Raw genomic sequence first — 21841 nt, 5'->3', positions numbered from 1 at the left:
TGAGAGGATGAGGTTCTGCTGCCAACAAATGACTGTAGTCCTTGAGCTAGTGCTTGGAAATGTGTTGACTCATTCCTGCAAGTCCAAGAGGACAACAAATTATTTTTGTCATGAAAGAAGCTTTTTGTTTTGAGAGAAGGGTCTCACTTTCTTTATGGAACTGCTTCTTCTCTTCCATTCAAGTAAAAGATTGTGACATGAGATGGAGGCTTTCCTACCCACTAACAAGACTATAGAGGGATGGTGTTGTCAGGCAACTACCTCAAAGTTTATGCAAAGAAATAAGTTAAATTAGTTTTTAAAATTTTCAGCAAACTTTTAATATTCACCCAAACCACATCTGCTATGGTGACATTTTTGAACAGGCCAAGTTATTCTGAAAAGCTTGTCACATAGACCCATGTATAAATATTTTGATACAAAAAATAAAAATAAAAAACCCTTCAAATCCAACCCCTTGTGCTCACGTTCAATGGTGTGCCATCGTACCATGAATAAACACGGCCTCCTCACTCTGTGCCTACCCAGACTACAGCTGTAGGAGACAGGCAGTGTAGATGCTTCCAGCCCGCATTGCTTTTCTTTGTCTTGCCAGTGCCAGGAATCCAGGAACAGAAGAAGAGTCTGAAAGGTGTTGAGATGAACTTACTGGCTTTGAAGGTGCTTAGAGGTTTAGGATAAGGAAGAAGCTGGTGAGCCTCTGGTCAACACAGTAATGAAGGCACCACTTCCCTTGGCAGCAGCTCCAGCAGCAGTTCCCTGTGTTTTGGGTGCTGATGATGTTTTGTAGCTTCAGCTGAGGATGTGGAGACCAGAGAGCTGAGGAGCAGGGGCCCATCTCCTGGGGCTGATGTTACCAGTACTGCCTTGTGTTGTACAGAGCCACGGCCGCTGGCTCGTTGAACGTTGTCAGGACTTACCCAGAACAGGTCTAGCTCAGACAGGTGCTAGTTCACCGAGACATTGTGAGAACATTCTCTGGCTAGGAAAGCTGATCTTTTTTCCTTTCTATACTGTACAGCAGCTATGGATAAACCCAACTAGCAGGAGCATCCTATCCTATCTCGTCTGCAACACACGCTCAGAGATAATGACTATATTTCACCTACTTACTGACAAATGCATCATGCTTACAATAACAAGCTGATCAGCGGCTTTGACATTTTACACTCGGTGTCTGAGTTGCTTTTAAGTCACTTTGACTTTTAAATTAAATTACCTCATGCATAGAAACAAAAGATGCAGAAGAACACAGCAAGGATTCACAGAACTCATAATCAAGTACTTACTGACACATATATATATTAAGCTTTAAATCAAAACCAAATCTTTCCTTTTTTTTTTTGTTTAATATATGCACTCTATACAATGCAACAAATGTTAGCAGGGTCTAGCTCTCAGTCACAACCAGGGCTCTGCCCCTTATACGACATCTGCTCTACTGTTATGCTTCTTCCCTTTTAACAACTGCAGGTAGACTAGACCCTTTAAAAAAATACAATACACTGGGGCTGAGCTGCCCTCCTTTGTAAGTGAAGGAGTTCTGTTACGTTAGGAAGGAGGAAATAATCTCGTTTCGGGATCTTAGATGATCTTGTTCTCCAGGGCTTCGATCCTTTTTGCCACAGCTTCCAGTGAGCAAGAGTTAAGGGGAAAAAAACGACAGTGCCCGTTAGTGATTCATTGCTCAGGTCCTGCCCTGGCTTGCAGAGCGATGCTGAGTGGAGGTGCCTTGCTGGGAGCAGGGAGCAGAGGAACACTCTCATCGTCTCCTCTGGCATTTTCAGAACTGCTCAGGTTGATGGACTTTTACTGAAAGCAGGAAATATTCATGCCTGCACACACACTCACGTGCACTATACATTTACTGTAAAGGAAGAGTGAAAAAGGTGAGAATGATGGGAGTGTGTTTGGAGTGGCTGACAGGACTCCTGACCTTGAGCAGCACTGGTCGCGTGGAGAGCAGAGCCGGATGCTTTGCTTAGAGTTCTGTAGTGTGTTGCAATTTTCTGCTCTTTTCACTAATTACTTTTCATGGTGTGCCTGGGAATGGCAACCTGCTGGGTGAGAACTGCTGATTTTCTCTGACCTTTTGCATAACATAAGTCATGGATTTCACTCAATTTAAGTTAAAGAGTAGAAAATATACTGTGCAACTGACATAGCAAAGCACAGAAATGTGTGAATAAATTAGAACATTGATTTTTAAAACTATGTTCTCTCCTTATTCTCAGTAATGTAAAATCTCTGTAGTCCTGTGTGAGCCCCCTCAAGGTTTCAGTAACTCCTCTCCCCATGAGAAGCTTGGATCTTATTCACAACTTTATAATTTTTCTTGTTTCTTTTCAATCACTTACCTGTGGTCTTTCTGCAATACGGCAGGACCCAGCCTGGCAGAATGCAGTCCATAAACTCAGTTCAGATGGGGTCCAACTCACCTCACTGGAGATTTTTGCAGCGAGCAGTTATTTGACAGACAGTCTCTCACAGCTGAGGTTGAGCCAGCCGGGAGAAACCGGACATGGCTGAACCAGGTTAAATCCAGTTAACTGAGCGAATCAGCTGCACCTGTGCACAGTGGTTTTGTCTGCTCGCAGTCCGGTGTGCTGCTCTCAGCCCTCACATTCTGGCCTGCTTCACAGCACCTGCAGCTTGCAGAAGCAGCAGCATCATCCCTGGCCTCCACCATAGTTACACTGGCAGCATTGAAGCATCTTTCTAAAAACTGACCTAAGTCTTGGTGCCCACGGCTCGTTGCTCTCTTGCAGTGGTTTGACTTATTCTACTTGGCTCTGTTGGGTTTGTTCCACTTATTCTTTGTCAGAGCAGTGGCTATGCAACCTGGTGCAGGGATGTTACATACGTTCATAACCCAAGTGTCTTGTTTCCCAGCTTCCCAAACACCTACCCAACCTTCTTCCCCCACACATAGACATTCCCCACTGGTCCCTCTAGAAAGCACAACCCAACCCACTGAGGTCTGTGCAAAGACAGCTTCCAAAGGATATATTTCTGCTGCAATGAATTTATGAGGTCTTCTACTTTTGTCTGGAACTTCACAATAGATTTACACTCGCATGGATCCTCCTCTGTGAATCAGAATATCAAGAAGATGAGTTAAGTGATACTAAAAAAAAGGGTTAAATCAAAATCAATGAGACAAGAGAAACAAAGCAATTATTAGTTTATTTATCATAAATATCAAAATATAATTCCTTCTAATTATCTGACTGATCACTTTTGGCTTTAATCTCAGATGACTAGAGAATCTCACATTTTCTTGTTATATAGGCTTTGCTCTGTGCAAAACAAAGTCTTTCCTGGATTTCCAGTTTCTGGAAAACGCACTGAGCTCTACTACTGATGATTAAAGTTTACCCCAAAAATTTGAATCTGACCAAATATGGTGCTCAAAGCAATCTCTCTTTGCTGGTCCTCTTCCCAATAACATTACCATGGTGGGCCATAATCTTTGCTGCTTCTAAACTTTTGTGAAATAAAACTTTGGAGGCACTGTTCACCATCTGAGAATCAAGACTTGTTTGAGCTTTGCTTCAGCACTCACTCCCTTTCTTGAGCAGATGGAGCAATGTGCATTAATCAGTTTGCTAATCTATATTAATAATTTACATATGTTCCTCAAGAAACAAGAATTTAAACTGGAATTGGAGTGAAGAAGGGTACTGAGCTGACTGGGAAAAGAAAGGAGATATTTACAAGACTGTGTTGAGTCAGCTCAACTGCCTAGCAAATGGAAGGAGTAAATAGGAGAAGGACTTTTTAAGGGAAAGGACATCACTTGCACAAAACCACAACAGGATTAAACCAGTCATGAGTAAACTAAAGCTGGATATTAAGAGAAGATTTCTAGCCACCTGTTGGTAAATGCAAGCTGGCACTGGAAATCAAACAAATACGAATACAAAGATTTCCTTTCTTGTTTTTTAAACTCAAATGTTAAGATTTTTTTTTTTTTTGCAAGCAACTACTTTTTCTGAAATTTATATATTTTTACATTTTTGAATGCTGAAACCTGAAAGTGTTTGCTTTCTTGAAAGATATCTAAATACAACATGTTAGAGATTTTCATATAGCTCCCATCATCTTGTTCTTGGATCGACTCTTACTTTTTAAAGTAGTCATGGCAAACAGAGTGTCTGTCTTGCAAGCCTGGCTACCAGGGTCTGCAGACACAGGACCCTGCAGGGTCTTGTCCCTCTCAGACCTCCCAAGGAGGAAGGAAAGGTCCCATCTTTAGGGATCTGGAGAACAGCGCACTTGCCCAGCATGACCCAGGACATCAGTAGTGAAGCTGGGAGCTGAATCTGATTTTGCTGAGGCAAGGCCTCTGACATCCCAAGTACTTTTCCTCTCTAATATAAAATCAGGGAGAAAAACCAGACGAATCGCCTGCTGCTAACACACTAATATTTACATGGATATCTCTCGGTTTGGGCACAAATAACAATGTTAGACGTTGCAAAGAAAGGGAAAAAGGTGATCAAAATTTGTCAATATATATTATTTATTTCAACCAGTGGATGCTGTAGGACGTCTCCACATGCCATGGGAGCAGCGGACACCTCTGCATCACGCGGGGCCACGGGGCACTCAAGGGCAGGTCTACACCCTCATGAGAAGTAGAACTGAGCTTGGCAGAGCTCTAAATGGCTAAATGAGCCCCATTAGAACTGGGTGAAATCTATCTTGCACTGGAAGGAGACATTTGCCTAGCAGGGTAAAGGACCCTGAGCACCTGGACTCCTCACGAGTGCCAGGTTCCTGACGAGCCTGGCAGTGTGGCTCTCAGAAGTGCTGCAGGGTGTTCAGTGTCTCAAATGAAGCCTGAGCGTTTGAGATCCTCCGTGATTTGCCAATCAAGTAGATGCATTGCAAAGGGCCAATATTTTGTAGGAGGCATATAATTCCTTCAAAACAAAAATCCAAAATAACGGTAGTAGTTCTTTTTTTTTGACTGTGGTTATTCTTTACCTCCTCTTGTCATGCCCATCTCCCACTCAGTGTTTCCCTAGGCTATCCAAATGTGAGCAGTGTAGCATTCGTGTTGCCCAAATTTAGACACCTATGAGTCATGTGGAAGATACTAGATGCTTATTTGAACTTGAAATGTGCCACCCCTGTGGTGCCTGTTTGACTGTAGAAGTAGCCAATGGCTACCGAGCTTCAACTCAGATGTCCAGTTTTGTGGTGATCTTCAAATTAAGCCAAATAAATAAACCTGTAGATTCTCTTTTAAGAGCAACTATTCTTTTCTTACGTCACTTTTGGCTGTTCTCAGGACCCGGTACAGCCTGAATTCATCATAACTGAAAAGGAAGGGAGAGAAGGGGAGAAGAGTGGAGGAAGAGGGAAGGAATTGGCAATTTGTGAGAGGGGGAGATGACTGAGGTGTAGGGGTGGCTGTAGTCCAGGTAACCACTCAAAATGTTGGTATCTCATGATCCTTCCACATACTCTGCAAACTCGATACTCTGAGAACTGAAAGCTCTTTGTAAGATCTATCTGAAGGGACATTTTTGTCCTTCTGCTTCCAGCCTTCAAATGCTGTGATTAAATCCCCCCTCGCCCCAATCCCCCACTCTCACCAATGCAGATTTTCATTTGCAGCTTCTTCCCGATCTTGCTGATGGTTCTGAAGTCAGCTGTGTAGAAGTAGTGCTCAGCTACTGGTTCTGAAGCAATTTCTCTCAGCTCATCCTCAACTGCGTTGCCAACTCCCACAGCAAACATCCTAAAGCCTGCAACCAACAGAAGCCTGTCAGTTGGGCAGCTGCGGAGCATCTTGCTGCTCTGGCACCAACCCCTTCTCAGTTTGTACATCCTTGCCCACTTTCTGGACCCACAGTCTCCACACAGCTCTGCAGATGTTAACTGGAAAGTTAACTCCTTTACCCTCTACGATTACAGACCTATTTCAGCCAGGTCAGCCAGGGTTCCAAAATATTTTTCCAGACAAAGTCTTACTGGAATTATCCAGACAATGACCATTATCACCACAAGAACAATGTTTTGGAGATACAAGAAAGGACAGGTAATCATAACATCTTGACAGGATCATGCACCAAAAGAATAAGGAATTGATAAGACAGCGAAAGGGAACAGTGGAAGTTTTCACAACAGCCTGCGGCCGCCATGAATCAGCCTATGTCGTGGCAAAGTCCCCTGTGCAATGGAGACCTGTGGTTCAGCAAAACTGTAGCTGAATCTCTTTCTAAAATTGCAACTCATACAGTCTGTCAAAAGCAACACATGCTGTGACTTAAGAACACGTCCAGGTACCATGTGTCGCTGCCAAGGGATCTGATTGGCCACCTCTGGCCTAAACCTGTGTCTATCAAACTGAACTGCAGGTTTCCTGTTGACTCGAGTGGTGATACTGGTTAACCTCTGTTTTGAAGCACTTGTCTCTACTTAGCCGTGTCTAGACACTGGTAATGCTTTCCCCTCCTCCCTTTTTTTGTCTTGCTTTTCTTCCTCTGGATCTGTCCCATATTGGGATTTTTTTCAAAGTTCAACTCAAGGGACACATTTAGATTTATAGCATCTTGTTATTTACCCCACCGGAATCACTTATGAGCCGATGTTGGAGATATCTGTGTAGGGATAGGAGAGGAAGGAGAAAGAAGGCAAAAAGTTTTATCATCACAGGGGAATAAATTCTGTAGACACAGTTTATAAGGACCTTTTTTTTTCCAAGAGCTAAACATCCACATAACATGTCACCTTGCTTTGTAAACAGCTTTTCATGAGCTCGTTCCTGACCTCTGTTGTTATGTGCTAGCCCCTAGTCCCATCTAGTGGTCAGGACCGAAGTTAAAAGCCGGTAAAGGACTCAGCAGTTCCTGAGCGTATTCGCATGGGCTGCCTCCACTCAATGCAGAGGTGTCAGAAACCAGGAACTTTTCAGCAGGTCAGCGAGGGGGCAGAACTCAAGATAGTTATACTTCATGATGTTTAGACATGTAAATATATCAATGTGCGGCCACTATGCCCTTTCCATATTCCAGCAGAAGCTGAAGAAAGTTTATTATTCGTGTGCCTGGACGTGTCTGGGGTTTGGACAGGGAGTCCAGAGTAACTCCCTTAATCTGTGTTTCCACTTTGTTTATTGTTTTATTTCTTCTTTTTCTTTTCCAGGCCTTGAGGCTGATACAGCCAAGCCACACGTGGCCCTACAACTCCCATTATTCTCCACGGGGGCCTCTGATGGTCGTCTTTGCCTCACCATAAGTGCCATTGGTGCTGACCTGACTTTCTTTACCCAGATCAGACAAATCCTCAGCTTCTCCCTGCAATTTCCTTCACATTTGTGTGAAGCATGCTAGACCAGGGTGCATGCCATACCAAACGCTGAAACTCCATCTTGCCCAGTGGAGAGACTTAGATCAAAGACACACAGGGGCTGTGGGAACAAAACCTAGTTGCTGGCAAACCAAGATTCATCTGAACCCCAGCCAGAGTTGCTCTTTACGAGTGTGCAAGTTCCTTATGAGCGTACAAGGGCAGTAAGGCAACACCTCAACAAGGTGACTCTATAGTAACCTGTTTCTATCCAGGGAAGGAGTCATACCTAGGTTGATACTATATGCAGTACCTGGTCCAAGGGAGAAATAAGCCACTGATATTTCAGGAGACCTACCTAAGTCTTTGGCTTTCTTAGCAGCATCAGTGATGTAATCTTGGGACCGTCCATCAGTGAAGACTATGCCCACCTTGGGGACTCCAGGCCTAGCTCCATTGACAATGGAAAAGGAGCTGTCAATGAGGTACTTCAGAGCCTGGCCTGTCATCGTTCCTTTCTCCATGTAGGCCATTTTCTTGACTGCTGCTTTGATGTCCTTCTTGTTCTTGAACTGCCCCAGTGGAAACTCCTGTCTGACAGAACTGGAGTACTGAACCAGGCCAACTTGGGCCTGTTTGTCTGAGACCTCCAGCGAGTCCACAATTTGGTTGATGAATTTCTTCACCAGCTCAAAGTTCTCAGGCCGCACACTCTTGGAGCCATCGATCAGGAAAACAAGATCCAGAGCAGATCCTGACCCACCACTGCAAGCTGAAACAAAATATGAGAACAGGGCAAAAGAAGACAGCAACTAAGACCCTAACTAATTATGCAGGAAATGATAACTCTAGTTTCATTTTATCACTAATGAAATAGGTTTAATCAATCAAAACTCAACAATGCTTCACACTGATGTTTTAAAAATAATTTCTGGTTATAAATGCTTGGTTTCCTTTTACGCCTTTTCTGAACAGAACTTGCTTACCCTGTCTCAATACTATCCCCACCGTACCACTGCAGATCACAGCTCAGCTCAGCGCAAATGGAAACCATTACATACCGCTGCAGGTCTTCCCATCGCTGTTCAGTGTAAAACCGTCTTTACAAGCACACTTGTATGCTCCTGGGCTGCTGATGCAGATCTGCTCACAGTCATGGTCTCCAGTGGCACAGAGGTCTGACACCACTGTAAGCAAAGATGCAGATTAAAATTAGAGACCATGCCAAGGCTTCTCAACCCAGAGCCTACTTGTCCCTTCCACAAAGCGTCATATTTGTCCCATACACTCAGTGATAACAGCACATTTGGAGAGGGCTGGAGAGGGTCCAGAGGGGCTGGAGAGGGTCCAGAGGGGTTGGAGAGGGTTGGAGAGGGTCCAGTTGGAGAAGGACCTGTTGGAGAGGGTCCAGAGGAGGCCATGAAGACGATCAGAGGGCTGGAGCAGCTCTGCTGTGAGGCCAGGCTGAGAGAGCTGGGGCTGTTCAGCCTGGAGAAGAGGAGGCTCCGGGGAGACCTGAGAGCGGCTCCCAGTGCCCAAAGGGGGCTGCAGGGAAGATGGGGAGAGACTCTTCAGCAGGGCCTGTTGTGACAGGATGAGGGGCAATGGTTTTAAAATACAGGGAGGTAGATTCAGATTAGATATTAGGAAAATTTTTTTTACTCTGAGGGTGGTGGAACAGAGAGGTGGTGGATGCCCCATCCCTGGAAACATTCCAGGCCAGGTTGGCCGGGGCTCTGAGCAACCTGATCTGGTTGGAGATGTCCCTGCTCCTTGCAGGGGGGTTGGACTGGGTGGGCTTTGAAAGTCCCTTCCAACCCAAACCAGTCTGTGATTCTGTGATTCTACAAACATGCTCTGCCGCAAGACAAAGCAGCAGCAATCATTACTCTTGAATAGTCACTGAGATAGAAGAGGCAAGGAGATATCTTCACAAGCTCCCCGACTCCAAGGCACAGCCAAGACTAGAAATAGTCTCTATGCTGAGGGCAAAACCCATCTGTCTGTCGAGTGTATCACAATACACTTCACTCTCCAAAGCTATGTACTGGATGGGATTTGATTTCCAATCTGCCATCTGGGCTGGCCAATTCCCATTTTTTCCCGCTATGTAGCACAGTTATGATCAGTGGGTTCAGCCCCATGAACAGTTGTCTTTTCTGGATGGGATTCATGTGCAAACATACTTGGAATTAATCTCAGAGCTACCCTTGCATGTGCAGCTTTCAGATTCGCTGTCTACAAACACTTCTGCCTGCTGATCTTGACCTGGATCTGAGGTGCTGAGCAAACAGAAGCTGAATCACAGCCACCTGAGCCAGCAGTGTGCGGTGAACTGACAGCACTGTCACGGCTCCAGCAGTGATGATGGAAAACAAACTCAAAAGTAAACAGATCTGCTTGAAGCAGTTCATTTACCAATACCAGGGAAATCTGTGCAGAAAAAGGAGTATTTCTAGTTCCATCCTAATGATGGGAGGTGGGGTGAAGTCTTTCAAAGTTAAGGGGCTTCTATTCATTATTTCAAATTGTTTGTGTTCTGCTCTGCCTGTGTTTTGTACTTCTTCTGGCCTTCCCAATTCACACGTGTGCCCATGGTGCCAGCACTGGTAGATCTTTCCGGCAGCTATGTAGCTGATAGAATTAGGAATATTACTAACCACGCAGATGGCTGTAACACTGGGCTCTCAGGTTGAGTTATCTGAAGCCTACAGAGATCTCATTAGTCTAACTAGTGGCTGGATCTCCAGGAGTCTCCCTTTTTCCCATGTGTTTGTTGAGCATTGTGGGAAACAGCTTGGACAGTGCTGCACAGTTCCTCCTGCTGTCGGTGCCCACAAACCGTGCTCCGCAGTAGCGGGTGGTGGTTGAGTACATCTCCAGGGACGGTAGTGTGCAGCTGCTTGCAGAGCACGGTAACAGCCCACTTGGCAGTTAATACGGTGCTGTTCTCTGTGAGCTATAATAATCCCTAGCACAGTGCTTCTCTTGAATGCAACTCTAAGGGTTTTTACCATGGGGAGAACTTCATCATCTGCATGTTCCAAATTTGAAAAGCAAGGCACAGAAAGGGGTTTTTTTTTTGTCTTTATCTTTTTGAATGACACCACTGCCAAAACACATCGTCATGCCTCTCCGTCTCTGTCAGAGTCCTGACGCCAGGGCAGCCAACACAAACTCCCACAAATATTAACTGCCTGGATTCCACTTTCTCAAATTTTGTCTCTATCTCCTCTCTAGTATGAAGTATTTGTTCCCCTCTTTCATGAGCTTCTGGTGCAGTGACACCTGATTACAATACATGACTCGCTTTACATTCAAAATTTTCCTCCTTCCTACAGAGAAGAAGATTTTTCCTTGGCAAAAAGCTGCTCGCTCCCATCATTTTCAGCCTGAAAGTTGAATCATGAAATTTTACACCTCTCGAAAAAAATTGATCTCAGAGAGTTTTGCAGGTCCGTCTGTGTGTATGTGTTTGCAATGCCTTGCCATAGGCACCCTGGTGTGTCACACCTTTTAAAAAGTGTTGCCTCACGTCTGAGCTTCAACGGGATGGGCGTGTGAAGCCCCTAGGCCTCTCTTGCTGGCACATAAAATGATATTTATAGACTGCCTCCTACAGTCTTGTGGGTATGTTTGAAAGTAATAAAGCTTTCTCACTCCATTCACCAGCTCATGTAGGAGTGAATATGTGTTTGTAGGACAGCCAGGCTCTTTTTATATACTCTGCAGAAAGGCATTAGAGACTGCACCAGCCGGGAAAGTTTCCTGCCTCACAAGGCTTGCAAAAACAACAGCATCGTCAGGCAAAGGCAGTTCAGGGAAGTGAAACCATCCCTTGCTCAACCGGGAATTCAGAAGACGATAGTTGGTGGGGGAAATTGCAATCCAGATTCTCAGAACTGCCCAGATGGGCTTAAACACAAGGAGGATGATTTTAACGATATAAAGATCATGTTTTCCAGGTTTGTTTTCAATGCCGCAAGGAGTACATGGGTCGTATTTACAAACCCTTCTGAACCAATGAAGTCTGGAGACTTCTTTAACTAAAACTCGAAATTCCCTAAACAAAACCAGAAATCCTTGAAAGGCAACTTCAAAGAGCATCCGTCTTCCATACTGCTTTGTGCTCCGGCAGACCCAATCCTTGGAGCAAGGAAGCAGATGGATGGCTGATCACACATACAACTTCCACGTGAAAAGCTTGCTGGCAGCCCCTTGCAGCTCTTGGCTAGGAGCCCAGGGGCTGTGGCAGGGACTTACCACAGAAAGCTTCTTGAAACTTGTGGGTCAACTTCTCTATGACGCTGTAGCTCTCCACGTAGTCCACATGATCATCCAGGGGCTCACTAGCAATTTGCCGCAGTGTGTGCATGTCCACCCGGCCAACCCCGATGGCAAAGATCTCGATGCCAGCTGCTCTGGCCCTTGCTGACACATCCTGCACTCTGTCCTGGGGACGCCCATCCGTCACAATGATTGCCACCTACGTAGAGGAGGGCAGAGACAAGATGTGTGCTTGAGTGGACATTAGTATCACTATTGCTTGTGGAACAGCCCGAGTTAGTAAAGAAGGTTTCATATTTTTTTAAATTAAAGAAAAAGGAAATGCCATCCTCTCCTCCCCCTCTGCCCGTTCTTCCTGAAATCACACACGAGATTCTTTTATGTGGGGTTTGTTTCTTTCTGAGGTGGAAAGGTTAAACTGCCAGGGACCTGACTGATTTAATTAAGGGACAACTGGTACATCTCGCCCCTGAGGAAACCAAAGTAAAGGTTGTGTTCTTCATACACAAACTAGTGCACAAGCCAAACTCTAACTGTCTTCATGAACCCCCAGCTGACACTAAAGACAATTCTGACTTAGTAGGGAACTTTAAATAATCTCAGGAAATGTCACGGAAACATCATGAGATGACGACTTTTCCACATTTTGTAGGTGGAGAAGCTGAAGCAGGGAAAGGGGAAAAGATCTGCCTGAGGCCACCGTGTGTGTCAGTGCCTGCCAGGATTTCTGGTTTCCTGACCAACAATAAATAGCAGAGGTGAAATCCTACCCCTGCTAGCATCAGCATTAAAATAACAGCTGGTTTAAGTGAGAACTGGGTTTCACCCTGGATTAGATGGAGCCCTGAACCAGTAGAAAGCCTCCAAGAGTCCTGCTCCCATTGCTAGATTGTCCATTTTCTTCTTTATTTTTCTTCTGATAAGTGAATTGTCACAAAATCTTCACTTCTGTTCTTTGCCAATTCATCTGCTCCTGCCACTTTTCCTTCCAACTGTTTTATTGTGACACCACTGTCAACTCCGAAGCAACTGATTGGGATGTAATGTGGTATGGAGAAATATAACCAGCAGGAGCAGGTGAACTACTAAACAGAAGAAAATTCCACACCACAGACAAATACCCTCAGTAATACAGAAAGAAAAGAAATGTCAAATGAAAAAGGCGAAAAAAAAATCTATCTATCTGGCAGTAACAGTGAGTTTGAGTGAGCTACCATCTTGTCATCAAGGCAGTATTTGTTATTCTCCCCTATGCCAAATATGCCCTTCACCTTTCTGAAGATAAAATCAAACCCACCGGCTGCTCAGTTAGGACAGTGTGATGGTTGTTTTACATCCTCAGGTGGAAAAAAAAATCATATTGGGTAAGGTGAGGAGTGAGTTTTCCTGCCCCATGTGCCCAAGGGGCCCTGGCCATGCAGATGAAGTGGCTCCTTCCCCCTCTGCCCACTCTTCAGCTGAGGGATAGAATCATAGAATCACAGAATCACAGAATGGTTTGGGATAGAAGGGACCATTAAAGCCCACCCAGTCCAAACACCCTGCCAGGAGCAGGGACATCTCCAACCAGATCAGGTTGCTCAAAGCCCCGGCCAACCTGGCCTGGGATGTTTCCAGGGATGGGGTATCCACCCCTCTCTGGGCAACCTGGGCCAGTGTCCCACCACTCTCAGTGTGAAAATTTTTTTTCTAATATCTAATATATCTAATATCTAATTTTTTTTTAATATATCTAATCTAAATCTACCTCCCTTTATAGGAGGGAAGATGGCTGAATGCTGCAGTCATTTGCCCCACAATAATACTGCGATACCAAACTAATCTGCTGCCCCATTCAGGGCTTTCCTTCTGTACAAAAGATGGGTGAACCTGGAAAAATACAGAGCTTTTCAGCCATGCGTCTGCCGGGAGAGAGAGCCCTCGGCCAGCGGCAGCCTCGGTGCCTCTGCCTCCTGCATGCATCCAGTGGCTGGGAGATGGGGGCTGCTCAGGACAGCTTCTCCAAAGCCAGTCCGTCGGGGAACCAGACCAGGTTGCTGTCCTTATCTGCATATCGTTCTCTTGGTGTTCGTCACAAGATGGGGGTGTTGCATGTCCTCCTGGCTTTTCTCTGCCTAAATGAAGTGATTCTCCAAGTTTAATTGGTTTCTTTCATTATTAATGTCAGGGTGGCATCTTCACATAGGCCTGAGCCTCAGATAAGACTGAGGAGCTGTCTGGTAGCAGCATCCACACCTGGATCTGACAGGAAAGATCTTAAATAATGAATCTATGTGAAAATCTACTACAGAGCATTCAAAATTCATGTTACTTTCTGACCTGCTGTTGGAGAAAGCAAAACTTCTGGGTACAAAGAAGATGGGGCATCAGGAATTAATCAGGGAACCCACGGCTGAAATGAATGTCACAGTGAGTCAGAGCTGTCAGGAAACATGTCTGTGACTGTGGCCAGGACCCGGTTCTTACAGAAAGGGTGTAAGAAATAGAACAAGCACAGAGTGATCCTGATGTCATTTATAGTTATCTTGATAACCAGGAAATCCTGATGTCTTTCCTAGGATTCCCCCTCTAGATGTTTACCCTCCCTGCCAGCCCGAGGGAGTGAGTTCCAGTGTGAAAAAACCCAACACCCTTTTGTTGTAAACCTACCTCCAAATTATTTGCAGTCACAGGATCTCTGTAATTTTCTGTGTTATGACCTTTTCTCAATGACAAAGCTGAGAGCCCTGGTATGTGCCTTGTTTGGTAAAGAGCAAGAGACAGGTTGGAGGAGACGAGAGGCTGACACGGCGCTGCAGTGAAGGGCTTGTGCTGACCTTAGGAGGTGCCCGTGTGAGAAGAATGAAGAAAGGGTGAATGCTTTTGCTGACTCAAATTGCTGAACAAGATCTCCAGTTTTGCTCTAACAAAACTCAGAAACTTTCACTTTTCAAGGTCAAAATTTTTACTCATTTTAACCACTCCCTTTCATTTTCCTGCAAATTCCTAAGTTTCTGTTTCTGTTACTTCTGTGGTATAGAAATCCCCCAAGTTCTTATGACACAATTTGTTCCTGGTTAACTAAGACACCAGAGTTTTCACGGGCATCCCTAGGTGTTCACGTGTCAGGGCTGCGGTGCGTCAGCAATCCAGCAGCTAACGAGGTAGCTGTGTCTCATTATGCGGCGCGTAACGTGAATGTTCTAATGGCACTGAAAGGGAAATTGGGCAGAAAGCTGAATAAGCCCTTGCTTTTCTCAGCAATTTGTCAATCTGTTTGTTGTTCCTCCTAAAGAAGGATAAAAGTAATTGGGCACCCCCGTTGTTTTTCATAAAGGTATAAAGAGACATCACTCTGAGCTCCTACAGAAACACGAAGTGTTTTTCCCAGGCCTGGGGTGACATTTGCTGCACAAATCACAGCAAGACTGAATGATCTTGTGATGCTTTGACCAGTGTCCTACATGGTTGACAATCATAGCACAGATTTTCACAAGGTCTTACTGGACTTCTGCTGTGTGAAGGAGCAAGGACCATGTCCAAAGTTTCTGGAAGCTTCATCTCCTTAAATTACAGCATGACCTATTCGTCCTCCTAGGCAGATGATGAGGCCACCCTGAACAGCTTGAGGGTCACAGAAGGGAAAAGTTTGCTGGACTTCAAGGCATTGTGGAAAAAAAGCAAAAAATAGCCAGGGAACTAAGGAATGCAAATGGTTGTGGAGTCTCCCACCTTGGAGGCATTCTGAAGCCATCTGGACATGGTCCTGGGCAACCAGCTCTAGGTGACCCTGCTTGACCTCAGGAGGTGCCTTCCGACATCAGCCTTTCTGTGATTCTGTCTGTCCGACCAGATCCAAAGTGAAAGGAAAGAGGGAAAAGCCTGTAGTGATTATTTTTCCTACTTTTTTAATGCCTAAGATAAATATGAAAAAAAAAATCACTGCTATTCTTCTGCTTTTTTAGATATCCAGGTAACAAGGTTTCAGGGAGACAAAGCAAATTTAGAGTTCTTTGTACCTCTGTCCACAGAAACGCTGGTGGTTTAGCCATTCTACTGCAGTAAGCCACTAAATAAATTTGATTTTTTTCCCCAAGTGCTTGGATATTTGAACTAAAGGCTTGTTTGATGTGTACAGCAGGGCATATTGAAATGACAGGAAACCACAGGGATTGCAAAAGCTTGTTGAGTGAGTTGTCTGGCAGCCCAGCTGCAGAGTAGACAGGAGCAGCAGAACAGTGCGTGAGGAAGGGTGTCACTGAAATGGTGTGGAAGAGATGAGTTAGATGAAGAGCCAGGCATTTTCATAGACAGCTCAGTGAAAATGTCTCTTCAATCTACAGTAACGGTCAATGCTGCGTGTAAGGTGTCAGGCTGTGTTAAGAAAAAAAAATAGAGACTAATACTGAAAGTATTCTAAGAGTATTGGATAAATCAGAACTGTGTCCCAGCCCTGACCTAAACATGGTCTGAGGGACATGAATGGATTGCGTAGCAATCCTAGAGGAAAGCGGATCTAAAAAAGATCCCATTATGTGTTCCATTTGAAAGGTGAAAGGAAGGAAGGAGGCGAGGCGAGGCGAGGGGAGGCAAGGCGAGGCGAGGGGAGGCGAGGGGAGGCGAGGAGAGGAGAGGGGAGGAGAGGAGAGGAGAGGGGAGGAGAGGAGAGGAGAGGAGAGGCGAGGAGAGGCGAGGAGAGGGGAGGAGAGGAGAGGAGAGGAGAGGAGAGGAGAGGAGAGGAGAGGAGAGGAGAGGAGAGGGGAGGAGAGGAGAGGCGAGGAGAGGCGAGGAGAGGCGAGGAGAGGAGAGGAGAGGAGAGGAGAGGAGAGGAGAGGAGAGGAGAGGAGAGGAGAGGAGAGGAGAGGAGAGGAGAGGAGAGGCGAGGCGAGGAGAGGCGAGGCGAGGAGAGGCGAGGCGAGGAGACGAGAGGAGAGGAGAGGAGAGGAGAGGAGAGGAGAGGAGAGGAGAGGAGAGGAGAGGAGAGGAGAGGAGAGGAGAGGGGAGGCGAGGGGAGGCAAGGCGAGGGGAGGAGAGGAGAGGTGTCAATGGGAGCTACCTTCCTGCAATAAGACTGGAGGTCAGACACCTCCTTTAGGATCCTTCATTCATGACCCAGGTACCATTCTAGGTGCAACGACAGGCCATAGGTTTCCTGTTTCTTGATTTCCCCCACCTATCAAGTGAGGATGTTTGCCCCACTCAGAGATTGGAGAACTTTGGGGGTGTTGCTGGAGCTGTGTCAGGGTTGTGCTTGGTGTGGGATCACTGATGCCATGGAGGGTTCCAGCAATATGCTCCTCATGTGGAAGATGGCAGATGCATGGAACAGTCTTGACTCTCTTTGCTATTCCTCTGCCACCCTCCTTTGCTCACAGGTCAAGTGTCGAACAGAGAACAGCTTCAGCCACCTTGGTGCCCCTGACTGTTTTTCCCTACAAGTAAATCTTCTGGACAGATGAGGGTAGAAGGGATGGAGCCTGGCGAAGAGCTACCTTGAGCTGACAGGTCCTACTTAATGGCAGATTAGCAACTGCCTGAGATTTCAGATGATGTGCAACCATGCAACAACGCCCAGCTTTTGGAAAGAAAACTTTGTGCAGGGACTGGCACCCTTCACTCACCCTTACCCATCTGTAAAGGTGCTCAATGGCTTTGAATAGAAGTCTGATGACATGAGACATGGAAATGAACGCTCCAATCATTCCCTTAGACCATCTCCAAGGAAAGGAGCAGCGTCCACCCCCTTTCTTGATTGCTGCTACGTTTACTGATACAGAGTGGGCACTTGCCGCTGACACTGTAGGAAGCAGGACAAGTACAGCTGAACCTCTCTCCTGCTGGGAGCTTCTGGCACTTCTGGACATTGGAGCAACAATTAATGGGGTGAGATAAGAGAAAAGCTTTCTGCAAGGACATATTGAAAGTAGCGAGAAGTAAATATCTCTTTCGCCTATCTGTACTGATGAACTGAAATGTTTCTGTGGTCTGGCATTCAAATGTTTCAGTCATGGTCAAATCCAGAGAGAATGAATGAGGTATCCAGGGGATAATTTTTTAAAGACTGATCTTCATGGACAGGGAATCTGGGTGAGGAGCAGCGATGCCCATTGCAGCCACATGTAGAATTAAGGTGACCTTATACCGGAGCCTTAAATGTTAAATGGTCAGTAAAGTCTGTGTACCTGAGGAGAATACCCAGAATGGAAAAGAGCCATCAGCCCGCCTCTGAAAATCTGGAAGAGCTGTGGAGGACGCTGAAACAGTACTTTGCTTTCTATCTGCAACTGGAAGGGGCCATTTCGAAGGTTGCCTCACTTTCTACCATAGTGGATGCTGAAGCGTCTTTATTACAGTATTTTGGAGAAGATGAGCATTGTTAATCCCAGCATGTTCACACCTAGCAAACCTGGCTGAGATCATCATCTCACAGCGGGATGTTGTTGCAGGCACACTGGAAGCAGGGAGCCATGGCCCAAAGGACAGACACCCCAGGAGAGATAGTGAAGCTAGATGAAACTTAACTTGACAACTTCTGGCCAGCTCTGCCCAAAAGGAAGTTGAGCTTTTGTTTTCAAGAAGAGTTGGGAGGTTTCCACCAGCTGGACAAAGGGTCTGCCACCTTTGACAATTAGCCCTCACTTGTCCCCACACACTCAAAGCATGCAGGAAAATCACCTTTCCTCCTTTTCTGATTTTTCCAACCACTCCATGATGAGCCACATGAAAGAAGGAGCATCCAAGAAATGGATAATGTGCTTACCTTATTAAAATTGGGAGACGTCACCCTGGCTCCTTCTGAGTCACTAAAAGCCCGGCTAATGGCAAACTGGATCGCCAGACCAGTCATGGTGCCTGTGGAGAGCGGCTCTATCCTCTGCACTGCTTGCAGAAGCGCGGCTTTGGTTTGATAGGTCTTGAGGGAGAACTCGTTCTTGACAGAACTGGCGTAATTGATCACACCCACCCGGGTGGAGTTGGGGCCCACGTCCAGCCCCTCGATCACCCGGGACATGAAGACTTTGACTTTCTCAAACTCGTGTGGGCGCACACTTCGGGAGCTGTCGATGATGAACACCAAGTCAGTGGGTTTGGTTCTGCACAGGGTGCCTGGAAAGGATAAGAAGGGAGGAGAAAAATAAAAGAAAAGTATACTAGAGCAGCAGCTGAGGCTAGTGGACCTGCAAGCTTCAATCCTTCCTCTGCCTGTGTCAGAGAGGCCAGTGAGACCACTTTAGCCTAATATTGCTGAACGTTCTTTTTCCTTCTGAGGGAAAGTGTCTGTAAGAAAAGCAGTTGCCGGCTGACAACATGCACTTCTGGGGGAGCGAGCTGGTGAGATACTGGAGCTGCACTTGTGGGAGCAGGTCACCCACTTGTCACCCGGGGCTGTTGCTAATGTCTACACAAAACTTAATTCGCTTGTGGCAGCGTGGAGGGAGGAGTAAAGCTGTGGCCTGAAGCCTCTGCGCGCACTTCTGCATCAAACAAAGTCTCAGAAGGAGTTATTGCATTTCGGATGCGGATAAGCAATCCATATGGATATTAATTAATGGGATTATGTCTGCGTCCTGCATGACCAGAAGCAGGCATGAAACTCAGCAGTTCGTATTCAGTTGTGAATCAAGACATTCGGGTTAGCTAACCAACATGACGTGAACCAGCTGTGTGTTTTTCAGCTGGTGGCACCAATAATGAATACTGTAACGCAGCGAAGAGCCGCGCAGGTTTATTTCTGTGAGCTGGCGAGGGAGAATACAATAGAGAGGTGTAAACCATGTAATTGATAGTTTGTCTCTACAACCTCGTAGTAAGACATGAGTACCCACTGTAAAAGGTAAACTAGCATTGCAAAGAGCTGAGAGTTTTATTTTTTTTTAATTTCTTATTTGCATGCTGTTTTCCATCCTAATGTCCAACTGTGGCAAAACATAAAAAGGACTGATTTTTTTCGTGACTTTTTAAATGAATTGTCCCATTTTCCCCACCAGAACTACAGCATTCTGTTCTTTTGATTTTTTTTTTCCTGTCATTTAGCCTGCCTCTGTAGGGGCATCAAGCGCTCTGTTAATATTTGATTTCCGCAGAGAGGGACGATATGGGTTATATCGTAAAGGAGATTTCTGCAGACAGATTTTTAAATGTCAGCTTTTGGGCCAACAAATCTGTTCCAAATTATGACATAAATATTATAGCTAGTCCTCAGCGTGAAATCTAATGGAGCTTTCTGTCTTTCAGACAGATGAAAATAAATACCCTGTGATAGATCTATAAAGAATATAATCAGGCTAGTTTCCCGAGAGACGCTAACACTGGATGTGCTTCTGGCTCCCAGGAAGGTCTCTCTACGAGATGCTGTGTGTAGAAGGGAAGCCGGCAGTGTCAGATGCTCTCGTTTCCACTAAAATGCAATATAACCTTGTCCCATGGGGGTAACTTCTGCTTTGCCACCGTAATTCATTGCAGAGGAAGGAAAAACTCAGTTGGCAGTCCATCTGCAGCACTACAAATCCCTTTACCCGGGGCTGGTTGTGCCCGTTCTACAGGTGAGAAATGAAGGTGCAGAGAAAGGCTCAAATTCTTGCAATCAGCTCCTCCCTTTGCCACTATAGCTAATGAATCAGGTCTAGTTTTAGTGACAAACCAAGGAAGAAAAGTTTTGGTGGTTGTTTTGTTTTTTGTTTGTTTGTTTGTTTGTTTGTTTTTCCCAAGGAACAGTTGGATCCAATAGAAGTTTTGCAGGGGTTTGTTGTTTTTTTTTTTTGGGGGGGGGGGAATGGAAGCTCTGTGATTTTGCCCTAAATAACATTTTAAATCTCTTTTTATGAGAGTGAAGTACGTTTCAGTGAAATGAAGATAAAAGAAGAGATATCAGAGGGAAGCGTTGGGATCTCAGCCTGTCTGGTCACAGCCCTGCACACACGTCAGGGGCCAAGGACAGGCTCTGGTTATCTCCAGAGGGTGACAGCCAGGCACACTTGCTCTGAGTGTTATCTTGACTCAGCATAGTTTATTTTAAAGTTGGATTAAACCAGAAATAAAATCCTCCTCTATTTAAAAAAAAAAAATCTTGAAGTTGTTCAGGAATAGCTGAACTGCATGCACAGATTTGGCAGAAAATGTCTCTTAGAATATCTTTGTCATACTACTTTTAAAAGACCAGGAAACCTGCCTAGGAACTCGGAATTGAAAGATGTTTATTTTAGAAATAGCAGTTGCTCATGGTACAGCAGATTTGAATGACTGATCTGTTTAGTTTCCTCACTTCAGGAGTGCTCAGTGTTTCTGCAGCAAAGATGACTCTCCTTTTGCAAATGGCTAAGGAGAAGCTGTCAGCACATCAGAAAACTCCCCGTCACAAGCGGCAGCTGAGCCTGCAGTCACTGCCCAGGTGTGTGCGTTACGCATCATCATAAGATCATTCAAGCATTTTTAAAACCCAGCAGTAATTTTTGGCCACCTCTCCTGTGGTGAGTTCCCCAGGTTGGCTGGAGCCCCAGCAGCATCCCGCCCCTGGCAGAGGAGAGATGCTTCCTCGCCGCTGGACCCTCCAGCCCTTCCCTCCGTGCTAATTGCGGGTAAGAGTTAGAGACTGTGCAACCTCCAAGAGCAGGCAGCTCATCTCCCATCCCACTGCTCTATATTGCACTTGGAAAGACAAGCAGAGCAGGATTTTGCTCAGGAACAGATGAAGTAAAACCTAGGAAAGGCTCATCCTCAGGAACTTGACCCAGACCTTCCTGCTCAGTGAGGTTAACCAAAGCTTGGGGTGTCTGGCCAACTCTTCCTTGAGCTCCCACAAGGCCAGCCCTCTGCAGAGAGGAGAAGCAGTTTTGGAAGGCAGAGGAGAGCCCTTCTCCTCCCCAGGCCACCCTCAGCAAAAAGCAGTGAGCCCACTTTTGCTGTGCCCCTGTACAGACTTCCCACCGTTTCTCTAAAGCAATGCAACAGGCAGAAACAAACGCGTCTCCAGGTTTTGCTGCCTTGGGAAAATATTTGAGAAACCTCCTTTGCTTCTCTGACTGATGTTGAGCATTTCTTTCTCCTCCCCAGTCCCGAAGCAGGCTGGTGGCAAGGAGGTAGTGGACTGACACCGCGCATCCCGCTGCTGAGCTCCCCACTTACCTCTCGGCTGTGGGGGTGCCCCGCAAACTCCATAGCTCTGGAGGAGAAGCAGCAGAGAGAGCAGCAAGGCAGAGAAAATCCTGTCCATGGCTGCGGAGGAGCCGGAGGCTGGATGCAGAGTGGCAAGCAGGAGCCTTGGCCCAGAGGTATT

At 45.9% G+C, this 21841-nt stretch overlaps 1 protein-coding gene across 1 annotated transcript; it reads right to left on the bottom strand.

Moving 5' to 3' along the window:
* Window positions 1-1584: 1584 nt before the first annotated feature.
* On the bottom strand, window positions 1585-21779 carry MATN1 (matrilin 1). Its single transcript, XM_086765100.1, has 8 exons — window positions 21691-21779; window positions 18329-18675; window positions 11566-11788; window positions 8364-8489; window positions 7661-8074; window positions 5607-5759; window positions 3009-3089; window positions 1585-1634 (listed from the first exon to the last, which is right to left on the bottom strand). Exons 1-8 carry the CDS (start codon window positions 21776-21778, stop codon window positions 1585-1587), a joined length of 1482 nt encoding a protein of 493 aa, XP_086621226.1. The 5' UTR covers window position 21779.
* Between the last annotated feature and the right edge of the window lie 62 nt (window positions 21780-21841).

The sequence above is a fragment of the Chlamydotis macqueenii genome, chromosome 22, assembly GCF_036417535.1.
Source record: "Chlamydotis macqueenii isolate bChlMac1 chromosome 22, bChlMac1.mat, whole genome shotgun sequence".
NCBI classification, from domain to species: domain Eukaryota; kingdom Metazoa; phylum Chordata; class Aves; order Otidiformes; family Otididae; genus Chlamydotis; species Chlamydotis macqueenii.
Note: the sequence above shows the minus strand (reverse complement) of the source record. Positions and strands in the feature narration are given on the sequence as shown.